The sequence below is a fragment of the Bos mutus genome, chromosome 17 (assembly GCF_027580195.1).
Source record: "Bos mutus isolate GX-2022 chromosome 17, NWIPB_WYAK_1.1, whole genome shotgun sequence".
NCBI classification, from domain to species: Eukaryota; Metazoa; Chordata; class Mammalia; order Artiodactyla; family Bovidae; genus Bos; species Bos mutus.
In genome coordinates, this window is record NC_091633.1 from 36,792,674 (window position 1) to 36,810,076 (window position 17,403).

Consider the following 17,403-nt stretch of genomic DNA (forward strand, 5'->3'; position numbering starts at 1 on the left):
CAGAAAATAAATGCATACAGATCCAATGTACAGAACAATCAAGTTGTTGGATTTAAAAAGTAAAGAAAATGTGGGCATTCACATCAAAATCTGAGGTCAAAGGAAGAAGCATATGAGAAAAACCATCAGGTTGGCTTCAAATTTTCCATACCAACATTCCATTCTCAGAGCAGCAGAGCAACGTAGATAAATACATCAAGAAAATAAAGTCATTATCGAAGAACTTCACAGCTGGTCAATATGAATATACAGAAAGTAGGAAATAGTTTAGGACATGAAATAACTCAGAGAACATAGTTTCCATGAGCTCTTTTTGAAGAAAGTGGTGGAAGACAAACGACCTGACAAAGAGATGAACAGAAAATTAAGGCAAAGACTAGTGGTGAGTACCGACTCTGTTTAACTAAAGGACTAAAACTAAAGCAAATGTGGATTATAATCCTACAAGGTAGTGAAAAGGATAAGAAAATATCCACCCCCCCTCACCCAGGTATACCACTGGAACATAAGAACTTTTTGAGCTGAAGGCAATTAAGAAGGAAAAAACACAGGAAGAGCTCTCTGCCTTCCTCCCATCTGCTCAAGCTGCTGCTGCTGCTAAGTCGCTTCAGTCGTGTCCGACTCTGTGCAACCCCATAGACGGCAGCCCACCAGGCTCCTCTGTCCCTGGGATTCTCCAGGCAAGAATACTGGAGTGGGTTGCCAAAGAGCAGGACATAAATTTCCCTTTGTGAAGGTCTTCCCCCTCCCGCCTCTTTCCCATACCAAGAGGAAGAGAACAACCATCATCACGAGAGCTCAGAGATGGGTCTGCACAAACACAAACCTCACTATAGTAACGCTGCTGCTGCTGCCGCTGCTGCTGCTAAGCCGCTTCAGTCGTGTCCGACTCTGTGCGACCCCATGGACGGCAGCCCACCAGGCTCCCACATATTTACCTTCCCACAATTTACCACCCCTAGGAGCACAAATCTCCCTTCGTTTTGTCACTTCTCCACAAAGTCATTGCCCCTTCTAGGATGGTATCTAAGTCCCAAATTCTAACCACCCCTTTGAGTTATTCATCACTGAGTTCTCCCATGTGTTTGCATTTTGCACACACAAATAAAACTTTATTTTTTTTCTCCTGTAAACCTGCCTTTTGTCAGTTTAATTCACAGGCCTCAGCTACTGAACCTAATGGGCAGAGGAAAGATTTTATGCCCTACCCCTGCAATTCTAATATTTAACTAGCAAAAGCTGGGAGGAGGAGGGGGGAAATGGTGAAAGATAAATACACTAATTTTTTCCTATTTTAGCTTGAAACTTATAAATCAAGTAACAGATACAGGTATGTGCACAGCACCAAGACAAATAATATAATCCATTTCAGCAGAGACTGCCAATTCTCTTCCCTTGATTCTTAGCTCAGTACATGGAGACTAGGAATTAAGACTCATTTCCTGGCTTCTACTGCAGATATGTTGTTTATGTAACTTTACAGAAGCTCCTTAGAGGATCGAGGCATCTTTCTTCTCTATCATTGTCTATTTTTGAAATGCAGAAATAATAGCCAGAGCTCTGGGAGCTTTCTTGGACCATGAGATCATGTTCAACTGAAAGCCAATCATGACAGGGTAATATGACAGAGACAGCCTGGGTCTGTGACAGTGGTAGATAGATAACAGCCCTGGAAGGGCCACCTCCGGAGTTCTTAAATAGAAGAGAGAAATACATTTCTATGTTCTTTTAGCTTATGCAGTGGTTGGTATTTGGTGGTTTTGTGTGATTTGCACCAGTTAATCCTAACTAATGTAACACTCTGAGGAGTACTTTAAAATGATACTGGGCACAGGAATGAAAATCTGAACAAATGGAAAGGTAAAAATATTCTTAAAAAGTAAGACATCACATTATAAAGGAGTCAATTCTTCTTAAGTGAACACCATCCCAATAAAAATATCGACAGAATATTTTGCAAACTAGACAATCTGACTCTAAAGTTTAAATAGAAAAATAAGAAAAAATAATCAGGAAAATTATGCAAAATAAGAATCTTAAAGTAAGGACATACGTATGTGTTTCTCTATATTCTGTTTGATTCTGTTTTAAACTACAATAAGTAAAACAATGTGGTCCTATAGAATATTGAAACCTGAGGAATAAATCTAAGTGGATAAGGGAATTTAGTAAATGATTAAAGTGATATTTCAAATCAATAGAAAATATAGATTATTCAACACACCCAGCTGTGTGATCATCTGGAAAAAAAATATATTGGGGTCCCCACCCACACACTGCATAAAAATGTATTCTATACAGGTTAAATGTTATAATTTAAAAACTGAAACATGAGAGTACCAAAGAAAATATAGGTAAAAATATTATTAAATATCCCCATATGGGAGAGGAGCATTTGAAACAGAATACAAAATCTGAAGCCGTAAAAATTTTGTAAAGTTGACCACACACAATTTTCAAAAGCTGGGGGAAAAAAAAAAAATATATATATATATATATATGTGTGTGTGTGTGTACTAAAAAGACACACACAAAAAAACTGGAGAGGTTACTTAATACAGTATTGCTTGTAATAGCTTGTAATGGTTACATTATATTCCATTAAATCGATGTATTTAATTTATCAGTCTTCTACTGATAGAATTAGAACAATTACTGGCAATATGATAGAGCAAACATTTCTATCAATAGAAGGCTGATAAATTAAATACATCCATATAATGGAACATATTGTAACCATTATAAAAGGCTTCCCTCGTAGCTCAGCCGGTAAAATCTGCCTGCAATGCAGGAGACCCAGGTTCAATTCCTGGGTGGGGCAGGTCCCCTGGAGAAGGAAACGGCAACCCACTCCAGTGTTCTTGCCTGGAGAATCCCACAGACAGAGGAACCTGGCAGGCTACAGTCCATAGCGTTGCAAGAGTCGGAGACAACTTAGCGACTAAACCACCACCATAGAACCAAGTGAGGCTTTGACAATCAGTGTGCTAAGCAATTCTGTAGAATATGCTGCTTCCAAGAAAATCTTATGAAGAGGACCATACCCTTTAGCTGATATTATCATTCATTATCAATTCTTTGATCCTCATTCTTGTGATCTTGTACTCCGCAGCAATCTAAAGCTTTGGTAGTCAAAATGTCAACCAGATGAGAAGCACTATACCCTCTTCTGAGTTAGAAAACAGTGCTGAAATGTCACATTCAATATCACAGTGCAATAAATACTTTATTAAGTAGTACTGATGCAACAGTGTAGCCTAAGATTCCATTTGAAAAACAGATTATGTGCAGAAATGTACCAGGTTTTTGTACTGTGTGAACATTATTTTCCTAATATGCCAAATCTCCCACTGCTTTCTCCAGCTCAAGGTACATGAAAGTGACCTTTGGAAAATTGTGGCAGCGCTTTGCTTTCAATGTCACAAAGGTACTCTTCTTCTAAAGAAAAGAAAGAAAAAGAACTTGGACTCTGATTTCTAAAGTGCTCTCCAAATAACATACCATTTCCTCTGTTCCGTGTTGACCTCATAGTACATAGGAAGTGTACATAATTCTACTCACTACTCACACACACACAGGCACATGCAAGCACACACACAGACACCAGCACAGAGACATGTGTGGAACTACATTCAGATAAAGATAAATGTCTGTGAATGCTTACCTGATAACGTGTTGGCTGATTGAGAATGCTGTTAAAACTGTGTGATTCAAAAACTCTTGAGTTAGACTGAGTGAAGAGGTTTAACTAGGAAAAAATACAATTAACCTAGTAAATTAGAATACATTTATTTGGAAATCATAAATACAATCTACTTTATTCTCCTTGATAACATTTCTGGAATCAACATTTCCGAGGGACGTTTTGTGGAAGCTGAGTTGATTTCCAAAGGCAAAATTTAATGTAAGTAACGTGCTCACATTTATCAAAATGTTGGCAGAATGTCCTGTAATAAAACTATTGAAAAAATATATTTTTAAAAAATTTTTATTGAAAAAAAATTTAAGTTTCCTGGTGTTAAACAATTGTTCCTGGGGTCCTTGTATACTTTGTCAAAATGCCTTCGAGGATTTGGGAAGAAGTTACATGAACCAACTCCATCTGCTTGAGTCTGGTTCCTCTCCTACATTTGAACAGAAACACACTACATGTTCAGATGGTATCATTTGGCAAAACAGGAGCAAAACATGTCTTGCTAAGTGTCTTGGTCTTAGACTGTGTCAGGTTCACCACTTTGAACGGAATGGGACTCAAGTATTTGGTTTTCCTTTCTCTTTTTCTTTTCAAGGTTTAACTTTTGAGTGGGTAGAAACAGAAAGCAAGAAGAGAAGCTCCTTACCGTCTACCCTTCATGTACGTGAACAGGGCCTGCATTTTATTTGCAGATATGCTACTACCTATAAGGTGTGATTCAAAGGCAGGTCCCTTTATCCAAATATATGTACTCACTCCACCACCTGCCTTCCCACCATCATAACTCAGGAAGAGGCGGGACACTAGGCAGGTAGGAAATGGCACTGATAAGCAATGGTTCTCTTGATTTTGTCCTCTTTTCAACAGTGGCAGGAAAAAAACTTGGGGGAACAAAGTTAATTCTATTTTGCCGCTAGAGGTCAGTCTCTGTCGACAGGTAGGGCTTCCCTGGTGTTAATTCTCCTATTTTGCCACTAGAGGGCAGTCTCTGTTGACAGGTAGAGCTTCCCTGGTATTAATTCTCCTGTTTTGCCACTAGAGGTCAGTCTCTGACTGTTGACTGGGGTTAGCTGTAAAAGATTGATTTCTTGAGTCTCTTCCCTGTCTTCTAAAAAAGAAAAACAGAAACATATAATTTCTCCAATTTTTTTTAACTAAACTCAGGACACAGAGATTATCTATGACGATTAATAAGATTAAAGAGATAAAGGCAGTTCCATGTACAACTTAAAAAATAAAATCAAAATGGCAGTTTTTAACCTGCTATGGGGAGATGGGGAGGCTAAGCAACATGGCTCCTGAGAAATCTGTGCTCAACCTTCCTTCTGTATCCAGCAACTGCCCTGAGGAAAGCTATTCTTCCTGCCAGTGGTACCATGCAGGCAGGAGAGGACACTCTGAACAGAGAATATCATCTGTTCCCCTCACACCCCTGCAAGCAAGCTGCTTTAAAGCAAACAAACAGGGGTCTAGGTGGCCACATGCCATCTGAATGTGCTCTCTTCAGCCTCTTCGTGTTTCTCCCCTTCTGCATTATGACAATGTTAGGAATGAAGTCAGTGAAGTCAGCCAAAGTCAGAAGTTAGTGAAATCAGTTGCCTACAGAAAGAAAACTTGAAGGTGTGACATGCTAGAGTTGAGTTCCCATGCTCGAACAACTTCCTTTTCAAATAATAAAGCCTCAGAGAATAATAATAAAGTAACAAAGTCCGTCTCAGCAGTAGCAAGAGTCACCCAGGATGGCAATTAAAGCCCAACTACTTTAAGAGACCAGCTAAGCTGCAGCCAAAGGCATGGCCTGTGGGGAGGAAGAGGGGCAGAAACCAAGCCAGAGCCTCAGCTTCTGAGCAGGAGGTAGCCAGGTCCAGCAGAAACAGCTAGACTCTGATGCTGGAAAACAGAAACTGCATAAATGCCCCACACTGGCGAACCCCTGTGACCTTGCATGAGTGAGTTATAATGACTTCAGCTGTCTTATCTATAAAATGGGAGTAATAATAATACCTACCTTACAGCATTGCATGAGGTTCAAGTGTACAGCAAAGCACTTTGTAAACTGTGAATGAGGGAGGGCACTGATATTTGTTGAGGCTGAAATTCTGTACATCTCACAGCATCCTCACAGTAATGCTATGACGTTTTCTCTCTTTCAGGTGAGACTAGTACAGTTCAGAGTGATGAAATGAGTTGTCCATGTTACTTTCTAATAAGCCAGAATTCAAACCCAGGTCTAATGCCAAGGCTCTCTTCCTTACATTATGTTGCTTTTCACTGTATATAATGAGGTATTATTTGAAGTCACAGCCAATCACTGCAATGCAACTTAATATCCTTAAGAGCCCATATTCAGGTCAAAGGTTTAAAAGGCTACCTTCTTAAAGAGTAAGATGAAGCGTATTACAAATCTCATAAATGCACATCACTTTTAAAAAGTAAGAAATTAAATTGTGCTAATCCCATCTTTACCCTCAGCATCAACTGAGAAAAAATATGCACTTTATGGAAGTAACACTGCCATCTTGTGGGCTCCCAGGCTATTACAGCTACAGACCATTTTCCCAACTTACAGGCAAAATTGTTCTTTAACCCCATACATTTGCTCCTATATGTTTCACAACCTATTATTTGAGGCTCTGTCCATATCCTTCTGTCTCCTATGCCCATTCTATCTCTGAAAATAAAGTTCATGAGAATAAAAGTGCTTGTGTGAAACTCATCTTTGTTAAAATTAAAGTATTTTAATTTTTCAACCAGGACAACTCAAATACAAGCCATTCTTGATTATTTATAAAAGGGAGTTTTAGTGGTTAATATTTGGGGGTGTTCTAAGCCTGCATTAATTTTATATTAAAGGAAAAAAAGATTATTTAGCTCAATAATGGATTTCTACAAATAAGAAGAATATGGTGGTGGTGAACTATATATACAACCAACAGAAAAATTTAAGATTAGAAACTTATATGTAACTTAGAATAACAGTTGAGAAGCATGGAAAACACAGAAACAAAGTATTTTCTGACAGTAACTTTTAACAAGTTAAATAAGTTTTTTGTTTGTTTTTATTTTGGTAGTTTACATGAAATTCTGACTGAAAACAAAGCATAGACTAAGTGACTTCTTGGAACATTATGAATATTTTAAGTATTAGTCTATGAAGGACTATGGAATGGACAGTTACTTTCAACATCTTCTAAGTTCACACACTGAACAACATCAAAAGACAAGGAGCATTTATCTTCAGGTCTCAGTAAGCTTTTGATACCTACCCTGGACTTTGAGTTACCAATTCCCATTTCTATATCCTTCTGCAGTCTTCTCCTTCTGCATTTGGAAAAGTTAATGATCCGCATGATGAAATAAACAAATGACTTTGGACTAGGAACTAGACTGAAGGGTGGAGGTAATGTTTTCCCATCATCAAAGTAAGATAACCAAAGTTTGGAGCGAGCAAACTTCCATTCTACATCACTGTCATCCTGTGTCACAAAAATAGAAAAAATATGACAACTGATTTTAAAAACTAAAGATTCTAGCAATTTATCTAGTAGGGCCTTATAAGGAACCTACATTATGCTTTGAAATGGAAAAAGTGGTATATGTACATTTATCTGCATATAATCTCTATTGGGCTATATAATATCCCAAGTATCGCTCTCATGATACTTTTTAAAAAATTTTTCTCTTCCATATTCCTCTGTCTGTACCCATTGAAATTTAGCCAGAATTTCCTCTCTCCCATCCAAAAAATACATAAATAAATAAAACAAAGCAAAAAGCACAAGAAAAATTCAGGGTCAAGAGAGGATGAAAAGATTAATTTTTTCTCCCCCCGCCCAATTCTGCATGTTCAACAATATTTCCCCACTTTCCTTCCTCATCCACACCCATCCAAGCCAGACTGTAGATATATCATACTACACTCCAAGAGCAAAGGAGAAAAATGGCAGTATTCAAATGAATTGCACTTTGGAGTTTATGTGTCTTCAAAGGTCACGTAAGGCCCCAGGGGCCTATTTCTGTCTTACAGCGCCTTTCATTCTCAGTGCTGCCCCCTGGTGGTGGGCATAACCATTCTAACTGGTAGACAGATGGAGAGGAAAAATGAAGAGCTGGTCCATGGGTGGAAGACGTTGGCTCAGTCATTTCATTCTGCCCAGTCTACCATTACCACACTGAAGCAGGTGTTCAGAGCACCACAGTTTTCATCTCTGGAGAATCTAACTTCTTCTTTGAGAACACTAACTTACATATTTCTGAAACACAGAGACTCAGTGGACTTAACAAACAGCAAAGTACTAAAAAGATACGGTACGCTAAACTAGAGGAGATAAGAAAACATACACAGTGATGAAGAAAGGTACCAAATCAAGCTCAATCCAAAGCAAACATAGATTTCTAGAATACTAAAGAGTCTGACTGGACTAAGAGCATCATTAACGCTTGACAGACGTCTAGTAAGTCCTCTACCAGGATCTTTCAGATGGTTCTGAGAGAAGGCAGCGTAATGGTAAATTCATGGGAACTTCGCTGTGCTCCTAGAAGACACTGGAAGGTGCATTATCACCTATCCAGACGGAAACCACAGAAAAGGGTCCCGCTTGGTGTTAAGCCTCTTTGTAGACAAGGGCAGGATGTCCACCACAAGACACAAAAGCAGACGCGGTGTGCTAGTAGAATGAAATGGTGAGGATAGACACTGTGGGTAGACAGCAGGCTTACCTCAATCTCTTGATATGAGCTATTAATCATAGCAATGAGCATGTTGAGCAAAACAACGACCATAGTTACATTATATATTCCATATAGAACATATCCTATATTCTCTATGAATTTGTGATCATACTTGAGCACAACAGAAGTGACTTCAGACAATCCAAATATTGACCAAAACAAAGTCTTGAAACTTTCTTCTACACTGTTGGAAGAATAAGGTACACAGTAAATAAATAAACAGTTTCCAGTGTGAAAGAGTCAAAAGTAAAAACAAGTTATGGTCTGAATATTGCACAGATATAAAACGCTATTGTAAAATATCATCATAATACCCCAAGTATAATTATTGTGGGCTTCCCTGGTGGCTCAGTGGTAAAGAATCCACCTGCCAATGCACAAGACATGAGTTTGACCCCTGGGTCAGGAAGATCCTCTGGAGGCAGAAATGGCAACCCACTCCAGTATTCTTGCCTGGAAAATCCCATAGACAGAGGAACTTGGTGGGCTACAGTCCATGGGGTCACAGTCAAAGATGACTTAGTGACTGAACAATAACACAATTATTTTATTATGATACTTAATAGAAATTTTTCTCTCAACTTTTTAGAAACTGGTGATTAAATGTTGCTGATGCCTAGTTTTTCCAGGAGTTATCATCAAGAGAAAATTTTCTGAGCTTGTCAGGTGAAAACTGAAGTAATGCCCTGATACCCATTCCTTTCTCCTAAAAGGATGGAAGTTTGGGGTTTGATTTTGCAGGTGGTTTAGAATTTCAAATCAGGTTTTCTGGAACAGAACAAAATAGGGATTAAAATTATGTACCCATTTCAAAAAAAAATATGTACAAACGTATTCCTTGCAGCATGGCAGTAGGGAAGAATGAAAACTACCAAAATATCCATCAACAGGAAAGTGGATAAATAATTCTGGTACATCTACAAACAGCTATGCAGCCACTGGGGGAAAAACAGATCTAGCTTCATGTGTTTATATAAAATGATATCCAAGATATATTTTTAGTGAAAAAATGAGATGCAGTAAGTCTGAAATAGTTCACCATTTAAATAAAAAGAGGAGTATACAAATACTTATATTCTTGTTTACGTAAAAAATACCTCTGAAAGCATTCAAAAGAAACCACTGCCTCTGGACCTGAAGTGAAAGTGTTAGTTGCTCAGTCGTGTCCGATTCTTTGCAACCCCACGGACTGTAGCCCACCAGGCTCCTCTGTCCATGGATTTCTCCAGGCAAGAATATTGGAGTGGGTTGCCATTTCCTTCTCCAGTGGATCTTCCTGACCCAGGGATCAAACCTGGGTCTCCCGCATTGCAGGTAGATTCTTTACCATCTGAGCCACCAATGACCCCTCTGGACCTAAGGAGAACTAAGAAACTGGGATCCAAGGCTGAGGAATGGAACAGGCTGTAGATACTGCTCTGCATAGATTTTTCACCACAAGAATGTATCATCTACCTAAAAACTATACTTCAGTAGAAGTGAAGAGATGGCAACAAAATTAAGGGTTCTGATTCTTTTCTCTTAATCTATATAATCTACTTCCTGATTCTGCCAACACAGCAATTAGCAAGTAAGCCCTCACAGACTAATTTACATGCTTGGATCCCTTAAATGAACCTTGCCTGAATTTGGCTGGTTTTGTCATATACCCAAGCAGTAATCACTGACCTGTGAACTACAAGAATCATCCTTAAACAATTATACATGTAGAATTCCATTAAAAAGTTCAAAAGTAAGTCCCCCTTTTTTTTCAAAGAAATATGTATGGAAGTGGTACTTTTAAAATTTGTTAGAGTCTAAACAACAATTTTATAGTTTTGTGGGTTTTAATGCTAGCTTATTGATTCATTCATTCAACAGACATTGATGGAGCACCTGGTATGTTTTAATAATTGTATTAGACCCTGGGGGCAGAGGGTTGAGTAGAAAGGTTCCTATTCCTGTACAGCTAATCTCAATTATGAAACACTTGATGGTGAAAACTAAGAAAACCTATAGTCTCTTTATCCCTGCCATGAACTTAACAGCATCACAAAATGCCCCCACCCATCCTCTTGGTCCTTTGCAAACCTTCTCGCCTCTGATGCTGGGAATATAGATTCCCAAGAATGCATACATGTGTGGAGAGGGGGAGAGTGAAAAGGGAGAAGGGGAGAGTGAACAGGGAGAGGACACAGGCAGCTCCTGGCTCCTACTGTGGGCAAGAGCCTTTATATAAATTATCTTCCATGTCCTCCCAACGGCCTGATTCAAACCTTACTGTGCTCATTTTAAAAACAAGGAAACTAACACTGAGAAATGTGAAGATAATTAATCAAAAGACCACAGCTAGAAAACAGCAGACGTTGCATTCGCATCCAGGTCTGCCTGATTTCCAGCCCGTGTTCTTTCCACTCTACCGTGCGGCCAGGTCCTCACACAGAGCAGCGACGCCAGTGTCGTGTATAGAAGGAGTCCTCCCACAGGCCCAAGGGGTGCCACTTGTGCGGCACTTCTCTGGTCCTTTCCCCTCTGGGTTCAATCGGAACTTGTTTTTCACTACAATAAAGTGAGTTTCAGTTCTCTTTCACCCCTATTATCGGCTCTATAGTAACTACTTGGAAAAATTAATTCCAAAACAATTTAGATGCCTGGAAGGGCTTGATACTCTCTTTTGGTTTACAGGGAACTCACTGAGGGTCTAGCTTGTTTCCAGCTGTGGCACTCCAGGGGACGGAGGGTACAAAGGCAGGCAGGGGAGATTTCTGGTCTCCTCACCTGGAAGGCCCATGGTACAGACAGACGGCCTGCCTTCCTGACCACTGCACAGCAACAGGCGAGACAGGGTCTGGCAACGTGGACGTCTCCATGCTGAGGGAACTTACAGGGACAATACCTAAGAGAAGTGAGTGCAGGATGACTTCATGGAAACGGTGAGCCTGCAGTGCAGACACCAGTAGGACCAAAGGGAGGAGGCGGTGCTACAGTACAGCGGGCTGCACAGCATCAGCTGTAATTTCTTCTTCCTCCTCAACTCCTTGCACTGATTAATGATACATGAAAATACAAGCCACGCTCCTTTTTTTTTGAAATAACAGTAATGGGTACAAAATGATGAAACTAAATTTAATGTCATAAATAATGTAAGAAATATCCAGTATTAAACATTTGCTACCCAATTCTCTTAAAATAGTTTCATCTAGGATTTTACCATTCTGTGATCAAACATTCTCTAAACTCAAAGAAATGTAATCTCACACAAGTACTGTTTCTGATTTTGTTTTGTTTTTTTCTCCATCCCTTTACTTTATTTTTCTTTTTGAGGTAGAGTCGATGTACAATATTACATAAGTTTCAGGTGTACAGCGCAGTGATTCATAATTTTTAAAGGATATGGTCCATTTATAGTTATGATGGAATATTGGCTATGTTCTCTGTGTTGGTCAGTGCATCCTTAAGCCTATCTTACTCCCAGGAGTTAGGACTTCCTACTCCTACACCCTGACACTGCCCCCTAACCGGTACCCACTAGTTTGTTTTCTATCTCTGAGTGACCTTTTGTTGTTGTTGTTATATTCACTAGTCTGCTCTAGTTTTTTAGATTCTACATATAAGTGATACCATGCAGTTTGTCTTTCTCTGTCTGACTTATTTTACTTAGTGACTCCAAGTCCACCCATATTGTTTCAAATGACAAAATTCCATTCTTTCTTATGCCTGAGTAGTATTTTATTTTATATACACACATACACACACACATACACACACCCGACTTCTCTATCCATTCATCTGTGGATGGAGACTTAGGTTGCCTCTGTATCTTGGAAATTATCAATAATGATTCTATGAACACTGGGGTGCATGTATCTTTCTGAATTAGTGTTTTTGTTTTTTTCAGCTATATACCCAGGAGTGGCACTGCTGAGTCATACGGCAATTCCACTCTTCTAAAGAAACCTCTATATTGTTTGCCACAGTGGCTGCACCAATTTACATTCCCACCAACAGTGCACGAGGGTTCCCTTTATTCCATATATTGGCCAGCATTTGCTATTTGAGGCACTAACTGTTTTTAATGGATTTTTCCTGCTCTTAAAAGCATCTTTATTACAATTATTGAAAACAATTTTTTTTTTTACTTCATCTAAACTTGTTAGCATTTCTGTTAATCATAGTTTTTTTAGTAAAATGTTTTACTTACGTGGTAAAAGCAGCATTGACTTTAGCCCCAAGGTAGTAAGAATACAATATGAACATGCCAATCATAAAGGCAAGAAACACCATAATAAAGAGGACCATGAACTTGAATATGTCCTTCACAGTCCTTCCCAGAGAGATCTGCAAGGGGCCGAAGCTCTCATTTGCCGGGAGGATATAGGCGATTCGAGAAAAGCTGAGCACTACAGCTATGGCATAGAGGCCTTCAGATATGATCTGAGGGTCAGAAGGGAGCCATTTATCTCTGGCTACAAGAAGAGAGAGAGAGATTAAAAATGGAACTTTCTATTCACGGCTAACTACACAAAATACCTTAAATAGGATATGACTTGTAGGTAGGTGGTTATTATCTCAGTTGAAACTACTCCACATTTAATTAACTGTCCAGACACTATTTTTCATATTAAACTAGAAACACATGAATTCTACATTTATGTGGTTTCTTTTAATGGAGGAAACACTATTAGAAAGATACAAAACAGACTTCACATTGAGAAGAAATAGAATCAAGTACAAAAGATGAAAAAAGGAGCTGAAAATGCTTCATTAAGTTCAGACTGTGTCCATGACGACAAAACAACTGATTTGATTGGTTTGTCCCCTCAGTTACCAGGTTTATCGACCAGCCATTTCATCATGCTATAGGCTCAGTTGGCACACATGTTCTTTTCCATATTTCATGGGGAAACTAGTTCATCTAACAGCTTATGCAAGTAAAATGTCATATTACAAGAAGTGAGAATGTCACTGAATCACAACAGTGCTGTCAGCATGATGTCTGAGCAACATAGCTGGTCCCTGGAAAGTATAAAATGCTACTGAAGTGCAAAAGTCTTAGAGACAGATTCTAAATGAGGACCCCCAACACGCCTTTCAAGGTCACTTCAGTAAGTTCACAGCAGACAACTGGATACTCATTTCTCTGGAAGATCACCTAAGCATTGTGTGGTTCATTCTGTGCAAACTGGGTCACTCCCAGAAGGTACACTGCACACATTCAACAAAAATGAACATTTATTGGATGTTTAATACATAGCAGACACTATGCTTTCAATGATCTTATGGATTTGAGGTAGTCACTCTCTTCTTAAAGATACAGAAATCAAGGCTTAGGTTAAAAACTTGATCAAAATCATAATAAGGAGTGAAGCTTACTTCACAAATTCCCCTTCACAGTCATAAACACACACGAGTAAATTTAAATAAAGAGGTACTGAAATAGTCATGATATCTGTTACATACAAATACAATCCAAGATAATTCCTTAATTATAAATGGTATTCTTTTATTCATTTGATCTGGCCTCGGTATATAAAAACCTTTGCTTGGTGACAATAAGAGATAATGTGTTTACATTTCACAGTCTGTAAAACATTAATATCTTCATTTTATTTATTTATGTATTTAAAAACTTTTAATTTTATACTGGAGTATAAAAATCAACAGTGTTCTGATAGTTCCAGGAGGACAAGCAAAGGGATGCGGTCATACATCTACATGCATCCACTCTCCCCCAAACTCCCCTCCCCGCTAGGCTGCCACATAACATTGAACAGAGTGCCCTGTGCTATACATTGTGTCCTTGTCGGTCATGCATACACCTTCATCTTACAGCAGGCACCCAGTCTTCTTCAGCAATGTTAACATGCTGCTAGTATGCATCACGATGTACTTATAGTCATTCCTCACAGTCAGAATGCATTTAAACTGTGCGCCTAACTTTCCTTATCTGTAAAATGAGGTTTATATGCTAACTGCTAAAGTCTTTTCCAGGTTTAAGATTTTGCAGCTATATGAAAATTAGCTCATCGCGGCTCCTCAGTTAGGCCTTAAGGGAAGGGAGGCTAACATGATTTCACATCGGTGTGCAGTGGGCAGGGATGGCATCAGTGTCTGCACAGACGGAAGGTCCCTGGGTATCTCCCTGCTCTCCTGACCTAGAGAAGACCGGCAGGAACTCCACCCCATGGTGTCTTGAGAAGCACAATATCCTCCCCAGCATTTCTGCCGGTTCTGCGAAGCTTACATGCTCATCATCACTTTAGCTCCTATTTCCTGCCTCTGCTGAATTTTTGCTCACTTCTGTTACAGCAGTTTTTAGCACTTTTTATTATTTTATCTCCTCTAACCCAAGCTCTCAGGGACTCATCTTTCACATTAAGCAGTTTATCAAGCTATTTTCTCCCCCTAATTACGACAATTCCATATCCTAAGAATATTTTAGAGTAACTATGTTCTTTGGCTTAAAGGTGATTTTCTTCCACCTTGAAATACCTTTTTCTAGATGTGAAAACTGAGGCACAGAGAAGTAAATTAATTTGAACAAGGTCACACAGCAAGGGAGGGTTAGTGTCTTGATATGAATCCAGTTTTATACAGCTCTAAAGTTCATGCTGTCTCCACTCTCTCTATACTTTCAACATGCATTTCATATTAAACATACCCTTCAGGGGCATTTCCTTCCAAAATGTGGTTCCAATACCTTCTCCTGAGACATAAGAGGACTCTGCGCCTGATAACTTACCGTAAGTGAAATACTGTATCTCTGGTGGTAGTGTAACTTCACTGAGGTCACTCTCTTGAACATAACTGTCCACATACTGTTGTGCCTTCGTTGCCTGAAGGAAAGCCAGGAATCTGGCCGTGAAAGCAGCGATGAAGATGGAGAGCATGCCAAAATCTAGGACATTCCACAACTGCAAAATGTACTCCCTGGGTCCTTCCAGCCAGAGCTCCTTGCACTCAGACCACATCATTCCTGTCACAAGACACACATGTTACGGACAAGAGTTTATACCTTGGACTGAGAAGCTAAGAGTCCCCACCTGTAACATGCCCCGTGTGTAAAGCATACCACTAGGTACCATAAAGCACTGACTTGCCTACAGCCCACAGAAGTGCTGGGCAGAGTTACATGAAAGAAGCTTTGACTAAAGGAATGATTCACTCCACCAAGTTAGATTTTGGTGAAATATAGTTCTAAATGTGGCACCAGAAATGGTGCTACTCTTATGGGGGTAGGGAAGAAGGGAGGGAGGGAAATAAGGAAGGCTCTTCAAATCAAATGATTTTGCCCCATGAAACACATGGAGGAAAGGAGAAAATTCATCTTTATAAAATGACAATGATTAATTACCAAATAATGGTGATTACTGGAGAAATAAGCCCTTAATTGAGAAATCTACTATACACTTTTAACAAGAACAGTTTTCCAATCATCCGGGAACACTTCCCTCATTCCCCTACCCTCTCGTCTCATCTCAGCTTCGTGCTGAATGCTGAAAAGGTGAGGAATTCTTGGAAAATTAAGCAGGAGGCCCTAGGGCATTATGAAGAAACTGAAAGCAGAAAATGTTCTGGGGGAAGAAGACAAAATATATCAATTTAACAACTGTTTCCAGATGGCGCCAGTGGTAAAGAACCTGCCTACCAATGCAGGAGGTGTAAGAGATGAGGGTTTGATCCGTGGGTCGGGAAGATCCCCTGGAGAAAGGTATGGCAACCCATTCCAGTATTCTTGCCTGGAGAATCCCATGGACAGAGGAGCCCATCAGTCCATAGGGTCGCACAGAGTCAGACATGAGTAGCATACACGCATGCCTGACTACATAAGGGGAAAATACTGTAGAATTTTTAAAAGAAATGTAGTGGCTCAAAATAAAATTCATAAAACAATCACTTGATCCAGGTGAAGACCATAGAAGTTAATTAGAGGAGAAGCAATCCATTAATTCAGGAATTGAGATGATACCAAGAAACATGCTGGGTGAAATAATACACAAAATTGACTTTGGATTCGTGATCAATCAATAATCTGGTTTCAATCTCCATTTTTTTTTATCATATTGCTTAAAATGTTTACTTTAACATAGCTGCTGTGCAAAACGGGCTATCGTGGGACTTCTCTGGAGGTGTAGTGGTTAAGATTCGGCTCTTCCAATGCTGAGGGCACGGCTTCAATCTCTGGTCGGGAAAGTAAGATCCCACATGCCTCACATCTCAGCCAACAAAAAGCAAAGAAAAAAACCCCCAAATGGGCTATTGTGAGGTGAAGTAACAAACATTCCTAAAATGGAAACTCTCCTTAAAAAAACCTCTGAAACGAAAGCAATAAATGTTCTTTAATCATCAGTTAATGGCCACTAGGTTATTGCAGAACTATTTCAATTAAATGCTTGATCATCACAGTGAGTCACATTTTTAAAGTTGCATTTTATTCAATAATCGAAGTTTGATTTCTGAAATATGATATTAATATTAATGCATTTATAATTAAGCTCATGTTACTCATAAAATTTGTATTTAGTGGTAAGGGATATCCGTCAGCATCACCAAGCTGCCAAATTATTCCATTACTTGCTATTCTGTTTATCTTACAATGGTGATGTTATCACCATATAACATAACATAGAATTTTAAATAGAAAATGGCAATCATGATATAGATGCTATATTTGGTAGAAATTAGAATACTCAAAATAAAAGGCTTACCAAGAACCCAGACCATAATGAGCATTTCAGTCCAAGTGAACTGTGTGGTTTTCACCCTGAAAATCTGTTTGGGATAGTCGATAACAGTGATGTTTGGCAATGTGGTGATTCCTTCAAATCTGTCTGAGGCATTGAAAACAAGCAGGCCCAGGAAGATGATGAAAGAAGCAGCGTGTGCTACAAACTTCATAAAAGGACTTCGCAGAACTTTCCCCAGCTGTAATGAGGCAACAAAACAAAACAATCCAAAACCTTTAACTTCAGAAAATCTGGCTTCCACTTATGAAAACT

General features: G+C 39.1%; 1 protein-coding gene across 4 annotated transcripts in view; it reads right to left on the minus strand.

Annotated features, from left to right (window-relative positions):
* The window catches only part of TRPC3 (transient receptor potential cation channel subfamily C member 3), a 73,828-nt gene that overhangs the window by 14,457 nt on the left and 41,968 nt on the right, over nt 1-17,403 (minus strand). For 3 of the 4 annotated variants that reach the window (XM_070386470.1, XM_070386469.1, XM_070386468.1), the window contains 6 exons: nt 17,113-17,329; nt 15,147-15,380; nt 12,606-12,870; nt 8,414-8,609; nt 6,961-7,170; nt 3,665-3,748 (listed from right to left, as the gene is read on the minus strand). In XM_070386470.1, coding sequence (XP_070242571.1) covers nt 3,665-3,748; nt 6,961-7,170; nt 8,414-8,609; nt 12,606-12,870; nt 15,147-15,380; nt 17,113-17,329 — 1,206 coding nt within the window. Of the gene's footprint in view, nt 1-3,664; nt 3,749-3,779; nt 4,803-6,960; nt 7,171-8,413; nt 8,610-12,605; nt 12,871-15,146; nt 15,381-17,112; nt 17,330-17,403 lie in introns of those variants that run through there. The other variant, XM_070386471.1, reaches the window with a different exon arrangement.